This window comes from Rousettus aegyptiacus, unplaced genomic scaffold (assembly GCF_014176215.1).
Source record: "Rousettus aegyptiacus isolate mRouAeg1 unplaced genomic scaffold, mRouAeg1.p scaffold_m13_p_14, whole genome shotgun sequence".
Lineage (NCBI taxonomy): Eukaryota > Metazoa > Chordata > Mammalia > Chiroptera > Pteropodidae > Rousettus > Rousettus aegyptiacus.
Genome location: NW_023416289.1, coordinates 7,761,874 through 7,789,012, shown reverse-complemented (window position 1 = coordinate 7,789,012; position 27,139 = coordinate 7,761,874). Strand labels below are relative to the sequence as shown.

The following is a 27,139-nucleotide window of genomic DNA, read 5'->3' as shown; positions in this document are numbered from 1 at the left end:
TCCCCTTGCTGAGGTGTGAATGGCCCAATCAAGTGTCTCCCGCCAGCTTTCTAGGCACCGGATTTCCATCGGACTCCTGGGGAGGAAGAACGGTGCGGATTGGGTTAGGCTGCCGGAAGCGGGGTGGAACTTTGTTGTGGCGGCGAGGAGCAGGAAGCCCTGAAGGGTCAAAAGAAATACAAAAGCAAAGGCTATTTTCTTTTCCTTTTTTTTTTTTTCCTTTTTTTTTTTTTTTTTTTTTTTTTTTCCTAAAGAGCGATCGGCCTTTGCAGTGGCGGTTTGGGGTGGGCGCCACCGAGGAGCGGGGGTCTCGCCTCCAGTGCGCCGGTAGGTGAGTGCGGCCAGAGCTCTGGCCAGGCGGTGAGACTTAGGCTCCAGCTTCATCACTGAGGAGACCGGGGAGCTGTGTCTGATGTTAGGTTTAGGGTCCGGCCTGTTCTCAGTTTGTGCACTCGCCCAGTTTTCTGAGTCGCCGGGGCTCGAGGCTTGCTGGGCCCAGCCTGAGGGGGGCCGAGGGAGCCCGCGGAATGGTCTCCAGGTCGTGTGGGACAGGATCCCCGACCCTTTCAAGCGGCATTAGGACTTCGGGTTTCTTGCATTCTCCCCGCCACCTTTTCTGCTGGTGGGGCCATCGAGGCTCCAAGTGAGGAGCGGGCCCTTTTCCAGAGCTCGGGGAATGGCTCCAGGCTCCTCAGGAGATGTGGGGATGCCTGGTTGGAAATGGTTGAATCACAGCATGTAAGTAAGTGTAAGATGGGAAACACATTTACTATATTCTGTGTACCAGCTGCCATAGCGTGCTCGTTTTGTAGAAAACTTACGAAACCAAGATCAAGAGTTGAAGCATCTTGTTTGAGAGTTGGTGGCCCATGTGATTATCGATCCGCACGGAGGGAAAGAAGGAGACCTGTTCGTTCTCAGGGTTCTTAAACTAGTAGAAAACATGATCTTCTGCAGCCCTTTTAAAATGCAGATCCTCAGACCCCACTCCCTGATAGTGTGACTGAGTAGATCTGGAGTGGGACCCAGGAAGCCAAATGTGGGTCTGGTGGTCAGAATTCCCAGTGACATCTTGGGTACCAGCTTTGAGGTAAGATTTGTTGATTCTTCAGTTGTTTGGTTTATTGATGTGTTAAGAGGGACCCCATAAAATGGTTTGGTGGGCACTACTTCTGAAATCCTTGAATCTCTGTACACTCCTTTTTGAAACGAGGAATTGAGCTGAGATAAAATCTGCTTTTATAGCCTTTCAAATAGAGCTTGAGATGAGCTGTTAACAGTTTGAAAGGGTCTGAAAACAGAGGCTGCCCAAGTATCTTTCCCAGCTGAAGTCTTGATGTGGGTGGATGCCTTTTACACTAGTGGGGCAATTCTTCATGGTTCTAAGAAAGGAAGAATTATTTCAAGACCGTCTACCTGGTTAAGAGCCTTTCCTTTCACCTAAGAATCTTGATGTTTGGTTAGAGTCAAGCTGCTGCTTTAGAATTCGAAAACCATGTTTCTGGTAAATGAAATAATTTAAGCGCATGGTTCAGCTCAATCAGTGTACTATGCTTTTGAGGAAGCTACACGAAGCAGTTTCAGTTGATCTCTATGGATCATCTTTTGAACAATCTTTGTTTTTCTTAAATATGATCTGTCTCACTCTATAGGATTTTTGGTCTTTGGTTTTCTGCATTTTCACTATGACATACCCAACTATGGATTTGTTTTTGTTAGATTTGTTTGGTGTTTATTAGATTTGAATTTGCGGATTACTGTCTTCAAGTTCTATTTGGTTCTTTTTCAAATGTGCTGTACCACTGTTTTTATAGCTTCTTTTTTCTCTGCTATTAATTTTCAGGGTGGTTTTTATTTCTTTAAACGTGGTAAGCATAGTTGTTTTAGAATCTATGCTTTAACTCCACTATCTGAATTTCTTTTGAATCTGTTTCTGTTGCTCATTATTCCTGCTGTTTTTCTTTCCAGTTCACCTTTACCTTGAGGGTGTAGTTCTTTGGGGTACCAGATTCAGGAGAAGGAGGTGATTATCAGACTCTCTCTTCACATCCTGTGGGGCTCTTGGTTTTGACTTTTGTTTCTGTAGCTTTAGGAGGGCACACAGCAGCTTTCAAGGTCAGAGACATCCTCAGCGTGAAGACAAGTTTGAATATTGAGCTGAATTTCTCGTTTTCACCTTTTCTTGCATTTTTGCTAAATTCTTTACTATCTTGTTAGTTTTTCTGTAAGAATTATTTAAAATTTTTCTTCCATTTCTTTTTTATCATAGAGGGAGAGGATTGTCTCAATTACTTAGTCCACTATTCCTGAGAATGAAAGAACCCTTTCATTTTGATTTTGGAATATGAAATTCATCATTTGAGACAATCTTGAGTTGAAGGTTATTTTTCTTCGTATACCGAAAACTTCCACCATTTTTCACTGTGCAGCGTCATGGCCACTGTCAAAATTAAGGTTCCCTGATGTTTTTTTCTAGTCCCTTTTTGAACTCCTCAGTGCTTCTAATTACTTACAGAATTTAACCTCACTCTGCTTTTCCTTAAACTGCTCATGTGCCAGCTTGTTACTGAATGCAAGTTCCTCACTTGCTAAAAAGTAGAGTGCCAGGTTAGTACCTAGCATTGTGCCTTGCACATAATAAGTCCCTTGTAAAGATTTACTTCAAAAATATAACCAAATGAGTTAGTTGACCTTATGTGTGGTTTCTGTAATGCAAAGCCTCTATTTTATTTTTAAATCTGATCTTAGAGAGCAGAGTTATATAACCTGGGGGAGGGAGGGTACGATTTAGTGTGGGTTAGGTTCCAAAGCCAGCCCATATGGTATAAAGTAGTGCATAATCACAGCTACCTTCGAAAATCTTTTAGGGAAGTACCATGTTGGATGTAGGCATACCAGCGCAGCAAAATTCCAGCATGGCCAGGTTTTCCTCCAGCTTTGGAACAGATGCTGTTTTTCTTCCTGTGAGCCCAGATGAAGTAGTTGGTTTGCATTTAGAAGTCACAGTGTGTAACAAATAGAACTAATATTAGAATCATACATAGTGAGGAAAGTGTTTATATTCTGAGAGGCACATATGAATTGGGGAAGCGCAAAGGGAACCAATATTTTAAGATCTTGTTTTCTTTCAGTGCATGTAATGAATTCAAGGTAAATGCACATATGATGAGACTGTTCTTCTCTTATGGGAGGATAAATGGCATGTATAGGTTTTTTTAAATAACTTTTTTATTGCGTGTGTGTTTTCAGATGCCTAGACAGCCAGAAGGTTATTACAAATTACTCTTCATAATGAACATGTTAAATATGAATTAAATTGCTGTGATGTGTACTCATTTTTAGAATCTTTTAGTCTCCTTTGGTACTGGAGGACGTTAAATAAGCTTCATTGTTAGAAGATTGAGGATGACTTTATCTAGTAATAAATGCTAACAGACTGTTCTCTGTTAGTAGTTGTCATTTTCTGAAGTTTCTGAAGTTTTAAAATATAGAGGAAATTGGCTTGATCTAAATTACCATAGCTTCTCTCCAGAAAGCAGTCCATTTGGAATATAGTTGAGTTTGCTAAGATGGAAGATTCCTCTTAGTTGCTGTCCTGCATTTTGAAATCGCATGTGACTTGAACATGAGGGCAAAATTTTAGGGAGAACAGTGCTTAACTATATTTACTGACAAAAGGAAAGTGTATTGGCCTGTTATTCTTGCTATCTAAAGAGAAGCCTTAGAACATCGTAACAGAGATCTGATTCCCTGGGTGTATTTTTACACTTACGGTCTATCTAATGTTAGAATTAGGAGGGTATTGTGGCTACTGCTGTAAACACTTGAGTAGTCTGCCATCACAAAATTCAATTCCATAGGAAACCAGATCTCATTAACTTGTATCATGGTACCAGCTCAGTGGAATTATTTATTTACTGTATTCTCTGTGCCATACTCTTCATCCCTGTAACTGTTTTGTAGCTACTAATTTGTACTTTTTCATCTCTTCACCTTTTTCAGACTCACAGATACAGAAAACAAACTGGTGATTGCCAGAGGGCAGGGGGGGTTGGAGGCCTGCGTGAAAAAGGAATAATTTTTTTTTTTCAGCAACAGCAATTATTTTGGGGGCAGCAGTGTAAGTTATGTATCTTAAAACTTGGATGGATGCTATTTAAGACACTGAGCCTATTTTGTCCCACCAAACTGGAAATTAAATACCACAATCTCCAGTACAAGCACAGTAAGTGCAGTGTTTTAACAGTCATGTTGACTTGAAATATAAGAACTTCGTTTTTTGGCTGTCAAGCAAATGCGAAAACTGTGTTCTTTATCTGTATCAGTTTGAAACTTTTAAATTTGGACAAAGTGATTTTGGTATGGTTTTGGTTTTCTATTCTCTATTTGAATAACTTTAATCCTTTTGAAAATAATGTAATGTTTTGTCTGATAACTACTTAGGTCACCTTGAAGAAAAAAGCTATGTTAGGAAAGTTGACAGTATTTATTTCTAAAATTAAACATAGTAAGGACAAAATGAGTAGTCCCAATGTAATTTCTCTTTATTCCTACATGAATCTTTATAGTTAGATTCCCAGGCCCTGGGCTTTTGTTTGTTTGTTTGTGTTTGTTTTCAATTATTCTAGCAAACAAAGGGGGAAAATAAGAGGCTTGTGAAAATTTAGCTAGGCAGCAGGAATTAGAAATAAACACTTTTAACTTCTGGTTTTTCTATTTCCAGAGGGAGGTAAATGAGTTGCAGATACTTAACCACTCCCTACTGCAGAGCAAACAGCCAATGAACATTGGACTCTAAAGAAAAATGCTTTGTGTGGGGAGTACTTATTACTTCGTGTAAGAGAACATTTTAGTCAGTTGAAATCAAAGGAGAGTAGCAAGAGTTATTCTTGAAAAAAACATTAATTATATAATATAGTAAAGTGATTTAATTTTCGGTCCTTTGTTTCCTCCTGCACAAATTATATGGTGCTTGAATAGAATTCCCCATGGGACATGGAAACCTCAGTAAATACATATTTAATGTCTACCATTCTCTATAACTTATATCAGACAACAGCTGGGAATATTCCTGTGGGATCATTCCTCCCTGCTTAAATTCTTAAAATCCTCTTCATGGTTGGTTTATTCAGTACGTATTTATTATATACCTAATGTTTGCCAGACACTGTGCTAATAAGCACTGTGGATACAGAGAGTGGTAGGAACTGTCAGAAATGATAAAACACAGTGGATGAGTGCTATAGTAGAGTTATAAAGGGCTGTAGTAGGGGCTAGAGTAGAAACAAGGAGACAAGTGGAATGGTATTGCAGTAGTCCATGCAAGATGAGGTCTGAAAAGAAAGAGATTAGGGAAAAAAAGGCCTCTTCTCGGAAAAAAAAAAAAAAAGAAAAAGAAAGAAAAAACAAAGAAAGTTGAGGTGGATTAAAAAGAGGTCATTATGAAGTAGAAACAACAGAACTTGGCGACTGGAGGAATGTAAGGGAATGAGCAAAAGGAGCCTGGGTGCAGGTTTTCAGCCTGGGAATCTGGACTGATCCACATTCATGCCCTTCCTTACCGCTTCTTACTTGTACTGTTCACCTTGTTGATTCATTGGATATGCTATTATCTGGTATTCGCTAGTTCAGGAGTACTAACTCTTAAATTTTTTTTTTCCTCGATGTATCCCCATAGAATTTGGCACAGCGCTGGACAGAGTTCAGCGTTTAGCACAGTATTGAGTTTATTTAAATTGAACTAATAAAGTAAAACAGTAAAATAAAGAACCACACTAAAGGGAAAATACAGAATCAGATTACATATACATGTCAGTTTAACCTAATTTCTCTGAGTTGGATGTGATCCCTTTCCCATGTCAAATGTCATGACTGTTTATGCTGCTGGTTTATATCTTCCCCACTCCTGGAGGGCAGACAGTATTTCATGCCTACAGGTCCAGAGCTTAGCGTAGTGCTTTGCAGTAATGACAAACTTTTCAAAGCATTTTTAAGCATGTGCCAAACACTGCACAAAGTGCTGTACACGAATTATCTTATTTATCTTCACAAAAAATTTATGTTGTGCAGTACTGTTTTAATCCCCATTGGCGAGTGTAGTCTGTGAATGAGGAAACCAAGGCTCAAAGGAGTTAAGTGACTTCCCCAGGGTTAAACAACTGGTAAGTGACAGAACCAGGTTTTGAACTGAGGTCTCTTGATTTCAATTTTCTACACTTTTTTTTTTATAGTCATCTGTACTCCCTCTTGGTAAGAAGACTGCAACAGAAGGTACTGGTTATATATTGGTTTAATTATATTAGGTTGTAAAAGATGTCTGAAATTAAGCGTGCTTCTTGGCAGCATTTATCGACAGTGAAGTTTTGAATACTGAAAAGGCCTGCATATTTCTGGAAAAAGATATTCTGAATATGATCCAGAATATTCAAGAGTATGGCCACTCGTTTGTGAACATTTTCTGCCCCTATCTTTGATCTCTCCTAACACAGAAAGATGACCAAATTAATTAGCCAGAGGGCTACTGAAGGCGCTTGAAGGCTAGGAGAGAGCAACAGTTGAAGTGCCAGGCAGTGAGGACCGACGGGAGAAAGAGATGGGCAGAGCAGTCTGTGTTTTAGTCTTGTCCCTAAACTCACAGAAGTTCATTGTAATAAGGTACGGCCGTCTAGCTTTATTGTAGAATCAAAAGATTGTCAGGATTATAATACTAGCTTTAAAGAGCAGACTTAGAAGCCTTCGTTAGTTTTGATTATGTGACTTTTTTCAGGAAACCAGCCCATTGAGAGCTGAGAAGTAGAGTTTCTCTATCAAATTCTAAAGCCATCGTCTTTAAATGTCCTTTTGAAAAATGTGCTTCTGCTTTACTTTCATTTTCATTAACCAACTGTGATTCCTGGTTTTGTCCCCGTGTGTGAAAGATGGATGGGTAATAACACAGACTCACTCTTTGGGTAGAAGTCGAATTCCAGCACTTAAGAGAAAAAGATTGATGAAAAAGAGAGGAAGGATTTCTTAGAATTCCATCAATTAGTGTTTTCCCAAAAGTGATTGTTAAATGTTGGGAAGATCCTTATTTTTCTCTAGGTTCTATTTCAGATTCAAGCCCTTATTTACATGTATCCTAAAGGCTTTGTTCCTGAGTTTCAGGGATCTTTCTTAAAGTTAAATGAAAATAGGTTCTTCTTGTTCCAAAACCTCAACAGACCATGACGATTAAAATAAACGATTTTCCTTTCTTAATTTTGAGTTATAAGAATAATCTTTAGTCTCTGAATTCTTATTTAGAAGGAAGCATGTCAGATTCTAGGTTTTATTTGGGCCTTTTGGAATGTTGTTTTCGGTATCAATATAATTTTCATTTTTATAATGTATAATGAGAGTGAAGAGATGCATCTAATGGAATACCAGTGACACAGATCCCAATATTTATTCCCCAGGTTTAAATCATATGCAATCTGATAAATTCACTGTTTTAAGACACTATTATTTTTCTCCATTTTTATAAGATTAAAGGAACTAGAAATGTTTGGTACAGAAAAGAGACAAATTAGGAAGAACATGGGAGTTGTCTTCAAACAACCAAAACAATATCATGTTGAAAAAGGGATTTGGCTCCTTTTGTGTAGTCTCAGTGGACTGAACCTATGTGTGGAATTTATAGGGAGACAGATTTCAGTTCGGTTTAAGGAAGAACTATCCAACCAGTAAGTAGATGTGCTCAGAGTCGCTGGCTGGGAGGGAATGTGGTGGTCCATCTTGAAGTTTTAAAATATGGATTGGATGAAAATCTCCAGATGCCAGATGGGGAATCGTATTAGCTGGGCTATGAGGACCCGACCTATTCAATTATTTATCAGGAATTAAGGGTGATAGGGAGAAACCAGACTGCCACCAATATAGGGCAAGAAATGAGAGATACAGCTAAAAAGGGGGTGGGGGAAATCGAGGTTCCAGTATGCCTCTCCCATTTATTAGAGCCCTACATAGGTGACATTTTCTCTGCTAGGGACATCTAAGAAAATGTTGGCTCTTGTTTCATAAGGGGTCACTCTGTAGAACTTGAGGAATGTTTGGCTTGGGCACAGAGACCAAACAGTTCTGCCTCTGTCGTAGGCTTCTGACAGGAGGCGCTGAGTTACCCTAAGGCAGAAGTGTCCAGGCTGTGAGCTGTCAGTGGGAGCAACAGCTTCTGTCAGTTGGTTTGGGGTTTTTGTAAATTTCAAAATTCTCTTCTTGTTGTTATATTGAACTAAACTTCAGCAACAGTAGGGCTTAAGCTGAGACTATTCTCCTGTTCTGAATGTTTGGATTTATTTTCTCAGCTTCCATTTCATCATTATTGAAGAAAAATGTTACATGAACATTCTCAGCACTGGAATTCGATGTAGGAAGAAAGCTGAAATCGACATGTCCTTCTTTTTAACCAGGATCCCTGGTTTCTGGAGAGGGGTATGGCGAAGTAAACAAGAATACGAATCTTTGATGTCAGGCCTGGATTTGATTCTCAGCCCTACCATTCACCATTTTTATCACCTTAGACAAGTGACCTAACTTCTGTGGACCTCAATGTTTTCATCTGTAAAGGGTTAATATTTCTCATAGGGTCCGTGTGAGTGTAAAGGAGGTAATAAAACATAAAAAGCATTCAGTACATGGTAAGGATTCAGTAAATGGTTGGTACTTTATTTCTGTACTAGCAGTAGAGACGTATCGTTGTTATTAGGGATCGTCTTGAAATGAACATCAAATCGATGCGCCAGTAGTGCTGAATATGTGCTTCTCTGTTAGGATGTAATTCTGTGAATGCTACAACATGTCTGAGCTAATTCCACAATTCTTCAAAAGGAAAGGCACCAGCAAAGAAAAGCGGAAAAGTTTATCTTAAAAGGAGTAATGCACACTCCTCTATTTTTATTTCCCTCGCCCCTCCTTTCTGGAGAGGTTCAGGTAGAAGTTATGGATTGAGATTCGGGAGTCTTCTGCATCAAGATGCACATAAAGTGGTCGAGGTCATCGTGGGAGTGAGGAAAGAGGAGGATCGAAGATGGACTCTTAAGTGGCGCAGATACGGAGTTTACAGGGAGGGAGATCGGGAAGGAGATGAAGGAAGAGTCAGTTAAGTTTAGTGCGGAGTACATTGAACTTAAAAGTTGGGAAATCTGAGTTCTTCTAGTTTCCTTTTTTCTATTCATGGTTTTTGTGCCCTAGGCTTATCACTTCGCTGCTGTGCCGACCAGACTTGATCTCTAAGTCTCCCTAAATACCTGAGTCTCTCCACTCTGGATCTACTTGGAAACAAAAACAGGCAAATTGAGATAGTATAATATCTTTGAAATGGGAATTCAGGAACGAACAATATTAGATGTTATAGAATTAAAGGAGGATGAGAACTGGGAAAAGGATAGGGTGCCCAAGAGGCCAGTATGTCCCTAGAGGGGCAGAGAAATATCTGCAGTGTAAGATTTACTGTAGAATAGTGTGTAATGAGAATTATTCAGGTCCTCTCACTGACTTTGTAGACATCATATTTTAATAAAACTACTTGATACGTTAGGAAAAATGTAATCATGTGCTTTCATCACCGATCAATACATTAAAGATTTCTTCAATTCAAGGTCATAGGGAATTTTGAGGTAGTCCACTGCTGGGTGAGTCAGAGCTAAATTTTCCTATTTCTCCTTAGAATACTAATTGCATTTCTCACTTGAAATGTTGTGTTTGTTTTCTGTAGACTGAGTGTTCCATTATGGATGGAGGGGATGATGGTAACCTTGTTATCAAAAAGAGGTTCGTGTCGGAAGCAGAACTAGATGAGCGGCGCAAAAGGAGGCAAGAGGAATGGGAGAAAGTTCGAAAACCTGAAGATCCAGAAGGTACGTGGGCTTATACTTTGGCATTCAGCGTCATAATCTCAGTCCTCACACTGGCCCTCCAAGTAGGTAACGCTGTCCTCACTTTAGAGTAGACGACCACGCCTCGGACGGTTGAAGGAACCCTTTGTTAGGCCTCCACAGCTGGGAGCAGAACCAGGATACTCCTACTTACCCTTGGCCTTTCCACCCTACCACACTGTCTTCCAGGAGATCCTGCTAGTCTGTTTCATCTATGCAGCTGTATCTGGGATCTGAACAGCTGAGAATGCTGCTGCTCTGTAGGGTTTGGGCCGGCTCCTCATCCAGTTAACTGTCTCAGGCTATGGGCCCTGTTGACACTGACAGTTGGCTTTGAGAACTGCTGGCCACTCTCTGAAGTCCAAAGGGAAGCTGCGGATTTTGTCCTATTTTTGTGTTATCCTTGCCCTCAGGATCATGCAGAGCGTGGACTTGATCTTTAAAATCCTTCGCGATTCCAAAATAATATGAAAGAGTTCTAAAGTGTGTATCTTTTTTTCTCCTCCCCATCTCCCCTCCTTTTTCTCTCCCTTCCTCTTCCTTTCAGAATGTCCAGAGGAGGTTTATGACCCTCGGTCCCTATATGAAAGGCTGCAGGAACAGAAAGACAGGAAGCAGCAGGAGTACGAGGAGCAGTTCAAATTCAGTAAGCTTCAGAAAACACAGAATCCAAGGGGCTCCGCGGGGTCTTTTTGATGCATGTTGGCCTCATGCAACACTTTTTCTAACTAGCCATGGAATTGTCTTGATTATCTTAGTCTCTAAATGCTCATTAAGTAGAAAAGAGACAAACTTCTTCCTGTTAGCCACATTGAACATTTTTGTTTAGAGCTCAAGATACCCATTTTAATTCTATGCTAATATTCAGTAATGGGAGAAATGCCTTGATTTTATGCCATGTTATCTATTCGAAAGCCACGTTATTTACAAATTCTTTCTTCTAATCCCCTGAAGGATCTGCTGTTTATTAAAAAAGAAAAGAAAAAGGAAAAATCTTATTTGACTATATTTTCCCTTTAGCCTGCTAAGTGTTCCTTGTTTAATTATTTCCTCAGAAAACATGGTAAGAGGCTTAGATGAAGATGAGACCAACTTCCTTGATGAGGTTTCTCGGCAGCAGGAATTAATAGAAAAGCAGCGAAGAGAAGAAGAACTGAAAGAACTAAAGGAATACAGAATATCCTTTGTACTTTGAGAGCAGTTTGTAAGGTGTCAGTTTTCCCATCAACGTCTATGGGTTTAGTTTTTTCATAAGTAGAATGAAGATCTGCTTGGTGAACTCCTGCGTTTCCTTTCAACGATGGTATTTTTATGACTTCATAACTGGCAGTGATTTATGGAGTTATGTTGCATGTAAGAGCCTATTGCAATCAAAAGTCCAGATCCTTAAGGATTAACTAAAGGCCTAAATCCTAATAGTCAGTACCAGGATATTCTTGCCTTGTAGGATTAGACTCTGAAACAGATGGGCAGTGCAGTAAACCTCACCCAGGGGAGAAATTAGCTTCTGAGTTTTCAAAGAAAATGTCAGACAACTCCTGTGTCCTCAGTAACCTTCCCTACGGGTACAGCCAGGTCCGCCCCCATAAAGGGGTAGAGAAAACAACAAAAATGACTGTTCTGGCTTAGTATTGCCTTTTTGACAGCCACTTGAATGTTCTGATAGGCACCCCAAATGTAACTTGGCCAAATCAGAATTCTCAATGCCATGTCTCAGCACCCCCACTCTCATCACACTGCCCCCTCCAATCTTTTTTTTTTTTTTTTGGTTTTCCCAATTTCAGTAATGGTACTTTTGTACCACAGGTGACTAGGCCAAAAATTACTTCGAAAATGTACTCTAAATCTGAGCAGTTCTTGCTATCTCTGCTACCATTGCAATAGTTGTGCACTGTTCCCTGAAATACTACAACCGTCTAATTAGTCTCTGCTTGTACTCTTGTCCCCAAGAATCCCTTCTCCAAGCAACAGTCAAAGGGAACTTTCAAAAACATACATAGAATCGTGTCACTTTCCTGTTGGAAACATTAGTGGCTTCCTGTTGCATTTAATCGTAAATCTACATTCTTTACCAGGCCCTACAGGCCTCCACATTATTTAGGCCAACCCACCTCCCTGTTGCATCTTGAACTCAAGTCTTCCTATTCGTTGCTGTACCACACAGCCTACTGACCCTTATTTATGTTCCTCTCTCACCGAGCTTTGTGATTCTATCTCAAGACCTTTGTATTTCTTTTTTCCCTGTGCTGGAATGCTCTGCCCTCGGATTTTACAAGGCTGGCATTTCATGGCATTCTGGTCCCAGTTCACTTCTCCCTTCGCGGAGACTTTCACAAGGCACCCTATCTAATCACTATGTCATTTTCAAATAGTAGTTGTCCCTGCCGGAGGAATCTTCATTTATTTGCTTTTTACTGGTTTGTTTGCCCCTTTTCTGCTGGAATGTAAAGTAAGCACAAGAACAAGGGCTTGGTCTCCGCTGATTTCCCAGTCCCTGGCATGTAGTGGGTTCTCTGTGTATATGTGAAAAACTTAACGAATGACTCACAGGAAAGATTAAGGCCACCCTCGATTTTTTTTCTCCTATGAGAAATCTTATTTGAATGTTTCAAATGTATATGTTGAATGACCTTACTCGTATAATTGAACAGGCTTCACCTCTAAGATTGATAAGACGCTGCATGTATGTGTGAGTTGGTATTTGTTTGCAGAGTGTGTGCAGTAGCTTCCATTAAAGAGTTATACGGGGAGACGGTGTGTGTAGATTCCCAGAGATTAGGTTTAAATCAAGGTGACAGACGCCGATTGAGATAAGGTGGCAGCATGGTGCTATAAAACCTGCTCTGCACTGGTGGCCAGAGACCTGGCTTCAGTCCCAGTTCTCGTAGTAGAGCTCTGGTGTAACATCAAGATAGGAGTTGATGGAAAGGCGCATTCTTCTGAAGCTCCCGTCTCCCACTCCTTTCCTTGCTGACCTCAGAATAATATTATGCATTGATGTTTGCAGAATGAGCAGATATATGTATTGCATTGTTTCAGGCACCAGGCTTTTTCCTCTAAGGAAATACATTGATTAAAACTTATCCCTTGAATTGTCTTACTTTGTATGCGTAATCTGGCAGGCTAGCAAATAAGACAATGTGTCCCAGAGCAGCGTCCCGGAAAGTCGTGTTGGTGTGGTATGAGTGGGAAAGGCCCTTCGGTTTTCAATTCGAAGGGAAGAATGAACAAGGCAGCAGTGAGAGAAAAGAAACTTCTCTGTCCTGGTAACATTATGGTACAACATGGAAGAGGCCCCAGTGGTGTTGGCTTTCACTGGAAACTTGGAAAGTTCTGACTGTTTAGAATAACTGAAGAAAAGCAAGCCTTCCAGACCGCTGATGTCTATCTAATGCACTAATCCCAGCTATGTGTGTTGCCAGAGACACGTTGAGATAGGAATTGAAGGAGCAGACATTTGTTTGTGGTAGCTCTAAACCAGGAGCTGGTTCTTAGCTTTGCTCGATTGTTATAATATGATTCATTTTATAATGTGATCGATACTTGTGAATACAGATAAGCAGTGGTTTGTGCCACATAAACAACAACAGAACTGTTATTTCCTTCAGGTTAACTGAGATCTCCAAAAGTGCCTCATTTAATGCATCCCCTGAGATTTTTAAGGTGTGTGTATTTAAAGCATTGTTGGGAGAGAGGACTTCAGGGGAAAAATTGCTTATGCTTCGGGTATAGATCAAAAATAATATTCTTACCACCTCCTTATATCTTTCCCCTTAAAAGGTTGAACAATTTTCGTCTAAATTATAAGAGTAAAAAATTATGTGTTGGTTTTTGTCTGTGTCCTGGTCTTATGAATACGTGTGTGCTTTCATGTTTAATTTTTTTTCAATATTTAATATTAAGAATTTTCTTTGAGAGTTTTTGTCCCCTTTGCAGGTAAAAATCACAGCTTGCTCATGGTTTTGGCATTCCGTATTAGATAAAATTATTTCTTTCATTTTTATTCTTAGAAAAGTGAACATTTAGTATTAACATCATGTTTCCACAATGACCTTAAAAACATTAAATTGACGAAACTTGGAATAGTGTGAGCATTGAGTAATCCCCACTGAACATCACAGATATTTAAGGCAGCTGGTGTCAGTAAGAGCTCTGATCTCAGCTGGTTGCTGAAGAGCGATCAGAATGAGAATTTCTTTATCTCCGGTACCCGGTTTTCTCCAATGTTTAAAGTCAAATAATAGCTTAGACTATAGACCCCCACCCCCAAGTCCTTTCTTTATGTGCTTAATTCGGCAGTGTTGATAATACGTCTTGTTAGATATCTTGGGCACTAGATGTCACTATTGTTCCAATGAGGTACTACTGCTTCTTAACTAAGGCATTGCATGCACCATGTCAGAGTACTTACCTATTGCATAATAGGTTGGGAGAGAGAAAATGAAAGGGAAGGTGGGGGGAAGAGGCTGGTGGAGAGAACAAAAGAAAGTGACAGACCTTGAAAGCATCAAGCATGAAAAAAGTGATGTTACCAGTGAACCTCTTATGCTTTGAAAAACAACTTTTTGGTTCCTGTGCTGTGTTACGTATGCACAGAGGATTCTCATTAAAATTGCCTTGAAAAGTTACAACAGGTTCCTAGGCCTCTGATGGTCCGCATTTAATAGGTTTGGGACAGGGGAGGGACTCTTTTTTTAATGAGCCTTAAGTGATTTTGATGTTGCCCTGTATCAGCAGAGTAGGAGTTAGTCCTTGTCCTGTCTAAGACTTAATGTCATTAATAGTCATAAGACATGCTACAAAATTTGTTTTTACTCTTAAGGAGAAAAAAGTAAACATTTTCCATTTTTAAAGAAGCCACATTTTTTTCTGTTACATTTATATTTCTTAAGGTTTTTGTTTTTCCCAGCAAGCGTGGTATCGACCATGTCTTTGGTAAATAGCAAGTTTTCTGGCTGTACTCAGATTTTCATTGAGAATCAGAGGGAAAAGTTTCATATTTTGTGCTTGATTTGCCATCTTCCTTTCTAGTCACCTTCAATTTCTCTTTAAAAATCAACTGGATTTGACTGGCAGAATGAAGAGGGAAGCGTTTTTTTTTTTTTTTTTTTTTTTTTTAATAAGTAAGCTAAACATGGCAGAGCTGAAGTGCTGGTGGATTATATTTGTGTTCCTTCTCTTGATTTACCATTGTTCTGCCATATCTTTTCTTTTTGCTTAGTTTGACCCTTAACCTTTAACTCACAGTAATCTCAACAAGGTTGGAATTTCTTCAGAAAGCAAGAAAGACGTGGAGAAGAAAGTGGCTGTGAAACCCATAGAAACCAAGAATAAGTTCTCCCAGGCAAAGCTGTTGGCAGGAGCTGTGAAGCATAAGAGGTCAGCCAGCACTTGGGCAACTTAAATTTCCCTCTGACCGTGTGCTCTGAAATGTTGCTTGTCATGGTATCCAGAGCAAAAGGTTACCTAAGCATAAGTCTCAGTGAAGTCCCTTTGGTAGCCTGACCTCTCTCCCCGTCCAGATTTGGTGTCTTCCTATGGCCTTTGATCCTTATCTCTCTGATTGTTCATTCAGCATCATAAATAGCTACTCTTCATTGGGTACCTGACGTGTGCCAGGCATTGTGTTAAGCGCTTTTAATGCATTATCTCATTTATTCCTCCCAACAAGTCTATGAAATACAAGTTAGTATTATCAGATGAGGAGACAGAATTTGAGAGGTTGAGAACATTTTTCCAAAGCTACAAAATAATAAGAGAGGCGGAGTTCAACGTTTGAGCATTTCTGTTTCTAGGCAAACGACTTAGCAAGTTCTGTGAAAGGATTTGTATATAGAGGAGGAAACACATAACTCGTCCTGAAGAGGGTTTGTGTGCTCATAATGGAGAAGTTAGGGAAGGCATTAGAAAGGAAATACTGATTTGGGTAGGATGACTAGGGCTTAGACGGGAGAGGAGAAGGTTCCAGGCAGGGGGAGCAGCTGTCGCAAAGGCATTGTGGCCTGTAAGGACATGGCAGCTGTGACAGGGTTATGGGCCTGGCTGGGCTCTGCTCGATCGATACGGGGGCAGCAGCACTGCCTAGAGGTTTTGATAAGTTCTTCATTATTTTTGCTCCTCTCCTGAAATGGCATCAAAGTGATTAAATCTGGTCCTTCAATTCGACCAGCCATACTATACGCAAATTGATGTAAACTTGAAGTGCAGTCTATTAAGGAGATCAACGTGATAGGCCGTCAGCCAGCCACATGTTGTGAAGGGCATGTACTGAGGCAGTCTTGTGGTTCGGCACACCGGCCATCTGCTGCAGCTGTTCTAGGAACATTGCTTACACGCGAAACGTCGTCATGGTATGCACAGCGGCAGAGGGAGGAGGACTAGTAGCCTGTGAAGAGCCACTTACCCGAGCCGTGAATTGTTCCTTTCAAGTTTTCTCATAAGTTTTCATGCCTGGCCCATTATCTTTCAAGATTTGGACCTGGGTCAGTTTTACTGGACAGTGCCAAGAAAGGGCTCTCTAGGTGTACAATTAGTTATTTCTCAGCAGTGTCTTGCTGCTAGCAGAATGGTGTCATAACTATCTCCCTATAGTCCTTGGCACCTTTCAAAAGGGCATGTTTGGTGACATGTATATAACCCCTTTTTAGGTTTTGAAACCACATTATTTATTGTTTTGCGTAGCAAGCTGATAGATTAGTCTCCTGGGGTAGGAGTTCTAATGTATCCAGCCTGTGTTGATTAGAACCACTTCAGAGTTTGTTAATGGGGCTTCCAGGCCTCACACAAATTCTGGTTCAGTAAGTTTGGAGTGAGGTCCGGGAGTCTAAATCTGGTTAACATCCCTTACCACATAGAGTTACAATTTTTTTGTGTGTGTGATGAGAACTTCAAGCTCTACTCTCTTAGCAACTTGCGAATATACAATACAGTATTATTGACCATAGTCACCATACTGTACATCCCAAGACTTATTTATTTTATAAGTGGAAGTTTGTACCTTTTGAAGGTGGTCAGTTTTAAGAGAGTCAAATATATCAATATTTTCTTTTACAGTAAAAGCATTTTATATTTCGTTCAAGAAATACTTCCTACACTGAGGTCATAAGATAGTGTTTCTTCTGAAAGTTTTAGAGTTTTGTCTTTCACATCTTAGCCTTTAATCTATCTGGAATTGATTTTTGTGAAGAGTATGAAGAAGGGATCCCGTTTCAGTTCTTTTCTTCAAATTAGAGGCCAGTTTTCTAGCAATATTTACTAAATATTTCTGCCTGTTTTCCCCAGTTATCTTCAATGTCACCTCTGTCTTATAACAAATTTCCGTATACTTATGGGTTTGTTTAGGGGTTCTCTTTTTCTGTTCCTTGGATCTGCTGGAGCAGTACCACTCTGTGTAATTATTGTAGCTTTATAATAAATCTTGATATCCGGTAGGGCAAGTCCCCTTACATTCTTCTCAGGATTGTCATGTCTATTTTTGGCCACTTTGTTCTTCATTTTAGATTTAGTTTAAGTTCTTAAAAAATCTCTTACGGGAATTTTTATTGGAATATTATTAAATTCTTGATACATTTATGGAGAGAACAGATCTTTACGGATTTGAGTCTTTCTAGCCCTGCCATATATCTACATTTATTGGTATTGTTATTCTGTAAAGTCTTACGGTTGTTTTTCAAAAAAAAGTTACATCTTTTGTTAAATTTATTAAGTTTTATATATTTTTTTGGTGCTGTTATGTAAAAGTGCAATGGATGGAAACTCTACATTCAGCTTCCCAGCTCTTGTGAACTTTAATAAAAATTCTTGAGTAACTCTTATTAACTTTAATAATTTGTCAGTGGATTCTTTTGAAATTTTTATGTAGAGAGTTACCATCTTTAAATAATGACAGTTTTATTCTCTTATCCCTTTAAATTCCTTTTTCATATCTTACTGCACTGGCTAGAACGACCAGTAAAATGTTAGATAGAAACACTTCCTATGCACATTCTTGTTTTATCTCTAATTTTAAACAGAATGTGTATATAACGTTTTTGCTAAGGATGTATTTATCGTTTCTTTTTTTCAAGTATCCTTTTGAAGGTTAAGGAAGTTCTGTTTCTAGTTTGATAAGGATTTTTGTGGCCATAAGCTGTTAAATTTTGTCTGTTTTTCTGCTTTCGAATTGATCTTTTTTTCTTTACTCTGTTACAGTAAAAAATTAAACATATAGATTTTTCTAATGTAATATCTCTGTGAGTAACCCAGCTTGCTAGTAATATATCATTTTTTTTTTTCAACTCTGCTGGTTTGCTTTGCTAATATTTTTAATCAGTTGTTGAATCTATGTTCTTGAGTGAGACTGGCCTGTATTGTTTTCCCCAGTTTATCTGATTTTAACATGAACATTAAAACTAGCTTCATAGAGTGATTTAAGAAGTATTCCCTTTTTTTCTGTTCTCTGGAGGAATTTGTGTAAGATATAGTGTTCTGTTTTGTAAAAGTTTGATAGAACTCCTATAAAGTCATTTAGGTCACTCTTTTTTAAATTCCTGATTATAGGACTATTTAAGTTTATCTGTATCTTTTTAAGTCAGTTTTATTTAATTATATTTTCTGGGAATTCGTCCATTTTGTCTTATTTCTAATGCATTAGCTAAAGTCATTAGTATTTTTTTATTTTTCTGATTACTGGTATATCCGAAATTGTCTTATTTCATCAAGTTTTTAGTTATGTCTCATAATGGCTGATTTACAATTTAGTCTTGATCTCTTTTTACTGGTAGATTTAGATTTATTAGGATTTTTGATGTTGTTTTTACTATCTTAACGTTTGTCTTTTTACTTAAAATTTTTTTCTTTTTTCTTTTAAAAATATTAAGATTAAAAAATATTTTTCTTTTTACTAATTTAGATTGATGTATTCTATTTTGACTCTTTTGATGGCTAACTTTGCAATTTATGAGGCACACTTGGCAAAACCTAAAGTAAATAGGTATCTTACTCCGTTAGAAAATTATACATGGACCTTAGAACCTTTAGCCATGTCACTCTCTTCGTTTCGTACATGCTAGTACTGCCTAGGACTTCAGTATGGTCATGTGTGACACCATAAATTGATGTTATTTTTTTATACAGACAAGATTTGTTTAGCTTTATATTTGTATTAGCCAGTTTCTTTTTCACCATCTCTTCTTCGTTCTGGGATCATTTCCTTCCTTGTTGAAGTACATTGTTTATATGTTCTTTAAGCGAAGGGCTTTTGGGTGACTTTCAGAATCTCTAACATGTCACTAAAGACGTTTCTTTCAGTCTTTAATAACTAAGTTTTTTTCATTTATGAACATGTCTAAGTTGTCTCGAAATCCATCTGTGGTCCTAACCAGGATGAATAATAAGGACAACAAAGAATCTGAAGTTTAGGTTATGCTGACATATAACGTTTTACCCCTTGAATTGGGCAGGGAGTTAAGTTGTTTTTATAACAATATAACCGGAAGGGGACTCTAAAGTGAAAACTTTTCATTTCAGATCATTCCATCTCCTTGAGGCTACCTAAGACCCATACAAATGGTTATGGAGCTTCTCATTCCCAAAACTTTGATCCCCAAAGTTAGACGCAGCTCATATCACCCTGTTTTCTGTTATAGCTCAGAGAGTGGCAACAGTGTAAAAAGGCTGAAATCGGACCCTGACCCAGATGACAAGAATCAAGGTAGGTGGCAGCTTTCACTTCATTCTTTCCTTATAAGGCACATGACCACAGTAAAGGGCTGGAATGCACTGTACCTATGAATGGATGCATTTATCTTTAAGCAAGCCTACCTAAACTTACTATACCAAACTGTTTTATACCAGGCAAGATTTATACCCAAGAATGTGTCAGCTGCCCTGCAGAGTAATAATATGTTAGAAACCAGTGGAACTGATAAATGACCATTGTGCTCCCGAGGAGTGCTTACAGAGCCAAAGCCCTGGTCGTGTCACTTCTACTCACAAAGAGATTTTTCTCCGTGTCCCCCAATGTCAAGTTTCTTGGTTTCACCTGGCTTGCTACCAGTGAGAGGTCAAATACCTGGCTCCTGCCGATGGTTGAACTGGATTGCACCTAGAGGCTTAATAGAATTTCCAGGAGTACACTCTCTTTGGTGGTTAGTTTTATGTGATCAAATCTGGCACTGTCTTAAGTGGCACAGTTTTAAGTGAAGGAGAGTGTTTTTGGTTCTACCCTTAAATCCTATGAGACTCTGAGCTAAACTCAATGAGTCATTTCTAAAACAGGGCTTACATTTATTTCTCTTTCAATAAAAAAGTAATGGACTTAAAAAATATGTATCTACTGAGCACTGGTAATGGTCAGCTGTTGCTGATACCTTTTGGTATAGAATCTACTTTTAAAAAGGATATTCAGTCAAGAGTCTCACTTCTGTCTATATATCATCTTTCATCCAATTCTCTTTTCCATACATCTCTTATGTATCCATCCAGAGCTATTCTATGTATGTACAAGCAATTAGAAGTATATTCTTTAAAAAAAAAATTTATTATAGATGACTTCAAACATACTCAAACATTGAGATAATGGTACAGTGAAACTCATCATGTAGCTTCAACAATTTTTGACACACGTCCAATTTTATTTCATTTATGCCTCCCTAACTGTAGTATTGTGAGGCAAATCCCAGACGTCAGATTGTTTCATATGTAATTCCCTAAAAAATAAGGGTTCTGTTTTGTTTGTTTTTAACATAAGTGCAGTACCATTATCATTCCTAAAATAATTATAATTTCTAAATATTATCAAATATCAGATTAGTATTCATTTTCCCCATAACATTTTTTTGACAGTTGTTTTTTTAAAAAAATCAGGATCCAAAGAGAATCATACATTTGTAATTTAGGTAAATATTGCCAAATTGCCCTGCAAAGAAGTTATCCCAGTTTACGTTCCCATCAGCAATGTACGAGTTCATTTCACCGATATCTTTATAGGAAACTTGCTAAACTGTGGCTGCATAAATAGGGTGAGTGTATACTGTGTGTGCGTATATGCACACACCTGTATATAATACTTCATAGAAATCTTAAACATACTTCGGCTAGTTAACCAATAGCTCTGTATCTGGTGCTTATTCCCTGATTAGAATTATTTGCATGAATCAGTGGAAAGGAAAACTTGTGTGGGATCTTTAAACTATCTGAGTCAGACACTTGTGTTTCAGAGCCACTTTTTTTTTTTTTTTTTTTTTTTTTTTTTTTTGTCATTCTGAATCCCTTCTTCCCACCCCTTCCTATATTCTTGCTGCAAAAGCTGGGCAGGGAACATCCTCTTTTGCTAGGAGCTGAGGCCATACTAGAAGAATATCTCCCGTATCTTGCTTCAGAGTCTTGTCCTCAGCAGTAGAAGCATTTGTCTCTTTGGTCCCCCAGAAGATAGCTCTGTGACCCCAGTGGAGATCGAGGTTGCCCCCACCGGAGTCTCTGGACTTCAGCTCTGAGCAGAGCCTGCGAATGCACAAGTGGACCCATCTATTCTCAAGTCACGCATCTGTCTGCATCCCAAGAACATTCTCTATTAGTAATTTTCAGTGTTAATTTGGTATAACAATGTGGTCCTGCAAATGCAGAAGTTGGCAGGAAATTCACCAAATGAGTGAGATCAGAGAGCACCATTTTGTTCTCTTTGGACAGTTAACTGCTTTGGAATGAAATCTGTCAGAGTCGCAATCTTTTCTTTCTTGAAACCTCCTAGATAATTGGGAGATTTGGTCTTTTGGCATAAACTCTGCTGATGCCACAGTGGTGTAGATTCTTGGTTGCATGCCTGTGGCTGACCTCCATCCTTGCCTTCGGGCAGCTCTTGTCCTCCGTAGGTACTCTAAAACTGATCCTCCTTTTCTGTCTAAGAAAATTCGGTTCACCTTTGAAATACCTAAGAAACGACATAGCTCACTGAACAGCTTCACAAAAATTGCTTTTCTAAATAAGTGATTCATACCCTTAAAAGATATTTTACCAAGAGTACTGAAAATATCATTGTATATGTGACATAATAATACAATGAATGTTTAAGTAACGAAGGGCTTACAGTTTGATGTTATGCCTATATTTTCATCGCCCCCCGCCAAAAAAAATTTTTAGCCATTTGCAATGGAACGCTGTAAAATATCTATAACACATTTTCCTGCATTCTCACACGTCGTGAATGCTGGCCTGCTCTGTGCCAGGCCCTGTGCTATGTGCCCAGGGGGCGGTATAGTGAGGAAAGAGCCCTTGCCCTCAAGAGACTAACTTACGGTTAGAGGACAGTACAAACAAGCAATCCGTGTCGTCACTGCGACTGTCCAGTCTTCCACAGCCTTCCCGACTGTCACACAGGGAAGCCCTTGGGGTTACAGAGCTGTCTGCAACTGTTCCTCCATAATTTAAGTGGCCCGGGATACGCATGAAATTTTTGCATTTACTTTTTAAAAAAATAGTCTACACAGGTAGTACATGCACATACTAGAAAATTCAAAATGGGCAAAGGAGTGTGGAGTGAAAAGTTAAGTCACCCCTGTTCCCCAAGCATTGCTTCTCTCCCCAGAGCAGCCACTGTCACCGGTTCCTTTTTTTCTTTTCAGATGTAATGCATGTCCGTGGCATGTTCCCCCGACACACATACACACACAAATTCTAACTTATACAGACCCTCACGTCTTTGATTTAGCGCTTTGTCTTGGGGATCAGTTGATACCAGTAAACACAGAGATGCTTTTCTTCATGGCTGACTAGGTAGTAGTCCACTACCTCCCTGGCCCCCTCTTAATGGGCATTTCAGTTGTTTTCAGTCGCTCGCTGCTGTCAGCAGTGCTGCAGTGAATGTTCTCGTATGAGCATCATTTACGTTTGAAGGACATTGCTGAATTGGCCTGTACTTCCCTCAGCAACATCTAAAGATGCCGACGCCCCATACCTTCCCTCCTTATGTATTGTTTGTGCTCCGTGTTTAAAATTCTATGAACCGTTCATGCTTCTTGTCCTCTTTTCTATTCAGTCATTTGCTTGGCTGGTTTCGGAAGAACTCTTTCTCGTCTTAAAGAAATTAGCTTTTGTGGTACCCGTTGCAAACATTCGCCTCTGCGTTCTTGTAGCATTGTTATTGGCATCTCTGCAGTCATTGTCAGCTCTCATCTCACTGTTCTACGTCTCCATGTTTTCGCATTGCCTTCTTCTCCTCCTTATTAGAACTTCCAGCAAGACAGGCAAACATACTGAGCTCCCGAACTCCGTGTCCCGGCCATTTGCAATCTCTCAGCCTGTTAGCGTAGTTTTTGCTTACTCCTAATTTTATATTTTGGGAACCACGTACTCTTTTCATTTTTACATAAGCTTTTTTTTTTTTCTGTCGTTAAGACAAAACCCTAGATAGTAACATCTTGTCAGCCGAAGACAATGAAGCTTCAACTCCAGCTCTTACTTTGCAGTAAGAGCTCAGGTATCATTTTAGTACATTATTTTTTTATTCAGATTGCATTTAACATTTTCTATTCTAAGTGGCATACAACCTTAGCGGGTCATCTGACCTCCCTCATCAGTAAAATGGGGGATAAATGAAGCTTGAAACATGTAGAAGGAGGAAGGAGTAGAACAGAGTTAACTTTCTCTTTAACCTTTAAGCCCTGCGTTTTCTAGATCGAGGCTTTCTGTCACTAAGGTGACAGCGTAACTGTTGGTTTCCTGGGGGCAAAAAGAGCCTCAGCTGCTCGGTGACATTCTGCATGGTCTGAAATGTGCTCTGGCTGTGGCTGAGCACATTTGTAAACGAGGAACGTGCTCCAAGGTGAGGATGAGTGTGGTGTGGCCCGCGCAGGGTGGTTTCGAGGCTTCCAAGGTGAAGCCCGCGGCACAGCGCCTGGCCCCTGGGAGCTGCCCCGCGGGCCGTGGAAAAGCGATGCAGTAACAGGCCTCTCCTCCTCCTCTGCAGAAGCCCCGTCCTGCGCGTCTCTCGGAAGCACGGCCCTGAGCGGCCCGTCCATCCACTGCCCCTCGGCGGCGGTCTGCATCGGCATCCTCCCCGGCTTGGGCGCCTACTCTGGGAGCAGCGATTCCGAGTCCAGCTCGGACAGCGAAGGCACTATCAACGCCACCGGCAAGATTGTCTCCTCCATCTTCCGAACCAACACCTTCCTGGAGGCCCCCTAGCTCCTCCCCCCAGGAGCTCCCCCGAGAGTAAGCCGGACGGTTCATCTGCCTACAGGCGTTACCTCCCTCAGAAAACTCCTTCGCCTGCTTCCTGTGCACAGCGTGACATTTCTAACCTCATCTAAAAACGTGCCAGAGTCCACTTGTGGCCCGACTTGTGTTTGGTTTCTCCTTCCGCTCCAGTGCAGATGCCCGAACCTGTCTTGCTGCTTCCTCCCTCACTGATGTGGGGGCAGGGGCTTAGGGCCCAGCAGAAGTCCCGCTAAAAATGCCCTGGGAAGATAGGCACCAGCTGGCTTGCAAAGGGTGTGGGTTATGTTGCTTTCTTGTATCTTTTTTTTTTTTCCCCTCCTTTCCCAGCAGTGCAGAGGAGCAGGGTCGTTGCTGGACAGGTATTTAAACATTCTATTCTAGATGATCGTGGCGTTTGGTTATACTGCATTGTGGAGCATGCGGGGGGAGAGAAGTGACTCAGGTAATGAAATGGCTCACCCTTGGGAATGACCGGATCTTGACGTTGTGTGACTAAGATTAAAAACTACGTCTGCGGGGGGGGGGGGTGTCCTTAATACTCATTATTCTTTGCGAAATTCCTTCCTCTTGGAAAACTTACTCCCTCTTTCCCCTCCATCTGATCCCATTTAAGACTCTAAACCTTAGAGAAACAGGCATAGGCCTTATTTCATCATAGCCAGAAATCAGAAGCGCTAGTAGGTATGTGGACAACACGACTTATTTTTGGCGGCTCCTAGAATCCTAATGTCGCAGACCAGTGGGAGACACCTGCATATTCTGACTATACTCTGTAGTCTGTCGGGGTCCCTCTCGATTTGGTACATTTATAGTTGTGGCTTCCAACTATGGAAGCTATTTCTAGCTGAAAGGTGCAGTCCTAGTCCTCTCCTCTTTTATCTGCTGCCCCTCCTGCTCTTTCCCACACAGAGCAGCTCCGAGGCAGTGAGCAGCCAGGACGTAGAGGTCCTGCTCTACCTCCGTCTCATGAAGGGAAGCAGGGAAGGATGGAGGGAGACAGGTATAGAGAGGCCTCACGGACAGACGTAGTCATGGGCTTTATGAAAGATCATCTGCAGGCCCCTCTGCTTCAGGAGAGCGAGCCTGGGTGGTTCTTTATTCCCCTCGATTTCTCCATCAATTGTTTCTACTTCCTTGGGTGTGAGACAGAGAGAGACACACGCAGAATGTGTTGACACTGCGATGCTGGCAGGCGGAGGAGCTACTCAGTTTTAATGTGGGCAGAGGCCCCTGGAGCTCATCCAGCGCACTCCTTTTCCCCTTCCAATGCAGTGACATTCCGGTGCCCATTCGCAGATGGTGACTTCCCTTCACCCATAACCGATGCCTTGTGATTCTTCCTCCTTTTCAGAACTACTCTGTGCTAATTGTTCCTGACTTGTCAGGACAGGCGCGTCACTTCCACTCTAACAAACAAGACGTTTAGGTAAAACCGTGTCTGCACCTTCTGCTTCTCTGCTTCATTGGTCCTGCTTTTGCGCTGTCATTGTTACAGAGCGTGCCCAGAGCCACCTCTGATCATTTCGGGAGGCAGACCAAGGAATCAAAGCCACCCTCTTTATATGGTTTGACTTATAAGAGGCCGTTACTATACCCTGTGGCCTCTGTTGATATTGGAAGAAGTTATAAAGGATTGCAGGAATTTAAAACATTTAATTTGAAAGCTAATAAATCTGTCAGAGAACAACATCTTGCTTTTCCTGTTCTCAATCTCGTGTTCCCAACTCCCTCCCCATACATCACGACAGCTAGATTGTGTCGAGAAGGTTGGGGCCCTTCTGATAGGTATCCGTTAATGGTGGGGCTGAGAATCCTTGGTGATCATCACATTCTGTTGTACCTATTAGTGCAGAGTGTTGGAACTGAAACACGGGTTCTGTGAAAACCATGACTAGAATAAGCAGGACCAGGTCTCACCTATAGATGAGAGGTACCCGACCCCATGGCTGCGGACTGGTGCTGGTCCGTGGCTGCATGGCAGGAGGCGAGCGGCGGGCAAGTGAGCGAAGCTTCGTCTGCATCTGCAGCCGCTCCCCAGCGCCAGCGTCACCGCCTCAGCTCCGCCTCATCAGGCCTTAGGTTCTCATGGGAGCCCTGGTCCATGGTGCCAAACAGGTTGGGGACCGCCGCGGTGAGCAGCTTTGGAAAGCATGCGGTGTACATGGTGTGGTTCAAGCCCAAAGAAGAGAAAAAACAGGGCTGGAAGGAAATACTGCTTTAAACCATAAAATGCAGCCCTGCTACCGTAATAGATAATTGGAGTTTTATAACTAAGTAGTATGGGATAAAAACCGCTTGGGCTGGGTTTCTTTAAATCGGCTAGCTTTATCTCTAGTGGTCGGTCACATTCTTACAGCCCGAACTATGCGAGGGAGAAAAGCTCGTCTATTTTTTTGTGGCACACTCTGCCCTCTCAGCCACTTCCTGCTAGCCACCTACCTGCCTTTGGCCCTATCACGCACCCAGGCGGGGAGAAAGGGAGAATGAAAGTCAAAGCATCCGCTTGCCTTCTGTAGAAAGCAGGGTGGCCGATGTGACTGGACTTACAGATGCAGCCGGTGCCCCGTTTGTGAATGCTTTCCCCGGCCCCAGGACCTGGGAGAAGCAGCAGTTGGCTCCTCGCATTCGGAGGGATGGGGAGAACTTGAGTTTTTTTTTTCAGGATCATTCTAGACTGAGAGTCGAGCCCCTAACTAGAGGCGCCTGAGGCGTGTATCTTGCATCCTTATTTTTTTCACTCTCCAAGAGTTCTTTTCTTTGGCTGCCTCCTATCCCCCCTCGAGAGAAGCTTCATTTGCCCGAGACTCCCCTGCTTCTGCTTCTCACCCCTGGGAACCTGGATATACCCATAGTGGTAATGAGCTTGGAACCAGACATGTACCAGCTGGGTCACTTGGGCAAAGCCCTTAACCTCTCTGGGCCTCAGTTTCCTCTTAGGTAGATAGGAATAGCAATACCTACTCCCTAGCGAGGGTGAAAGGTAATCTAGATTAAGTGCTCGGTGTGTCTGGCACACAGTGCTCAGTAAATGGTAGCCATCTCGTTAATGCCGTTGC

At 40.9% G+C, this 27,139-nt stretch overlaps 1 protein-coding gene across 3 annotated transcripts; it reads left to right on the top strand.

Annotated features, from left to right (window-relative positions):
- Window positions 1–122: 122 nt before the first annotated feature.
- Window positions 123–25,772, top strand: PSME3IP1 (proteasome activator subunit 3 interacting protein 1). 3 transcript variants are annotated; one of them, XM_016128494.2, is made up of 7 exons: window positions 123–327; window positions 9,731–9,872; window positions 10,438–10,536; window positions 10,946–11,067; window positions 15,136–15,269; window positions 19,517–19,581; window positions 23,833–25,772. In XM_016128494.2, exons 2-7 carry the CDS (start codon window positions 9,746–9,748, stop codon window positions 24,048–24,050), a joined length of 765 nt encoding a protein of 254 aa, XP_015983980.1. In that variant the 5' UTR covers window positions 123–327; window positions 9,731–9,745; the 3' UTR covers window positions 24,051–25,772. The 3 variants fall into 3 exon arrangements, with proteins under 3 accessions (XP_015983980.1, XP_015983979.1, XP_015983982.2); XM_016128493.2 differs by having other exon boundaries at window positions 123–331; XM_016128496.2 differs by lacking the exon at window positions 123–327 and adding an exon at window positions 393–738.
- Window positions 25,773–27,139: the final 1,367 nt, after the last annotated feature.

Coding starts and splice junctions, on each gene's coding strand:
- PSME3IP1 (XM_016128496.2), top strand. Junction 10,537..10,945: donor CGAGGAGCAGTTCAAATTCA/GTAAGCTTCAGA, acceptor TTATTTCCTCAG/AAAACATGGTAAGAGGCTTA. Junction 11,068..15,135: donor AAGAACTAAAGGAATACAGA/ATATCCTTTGTA, acceptor CCTTTAACTCAC/AGTAATCTCAACAAGGTTGG.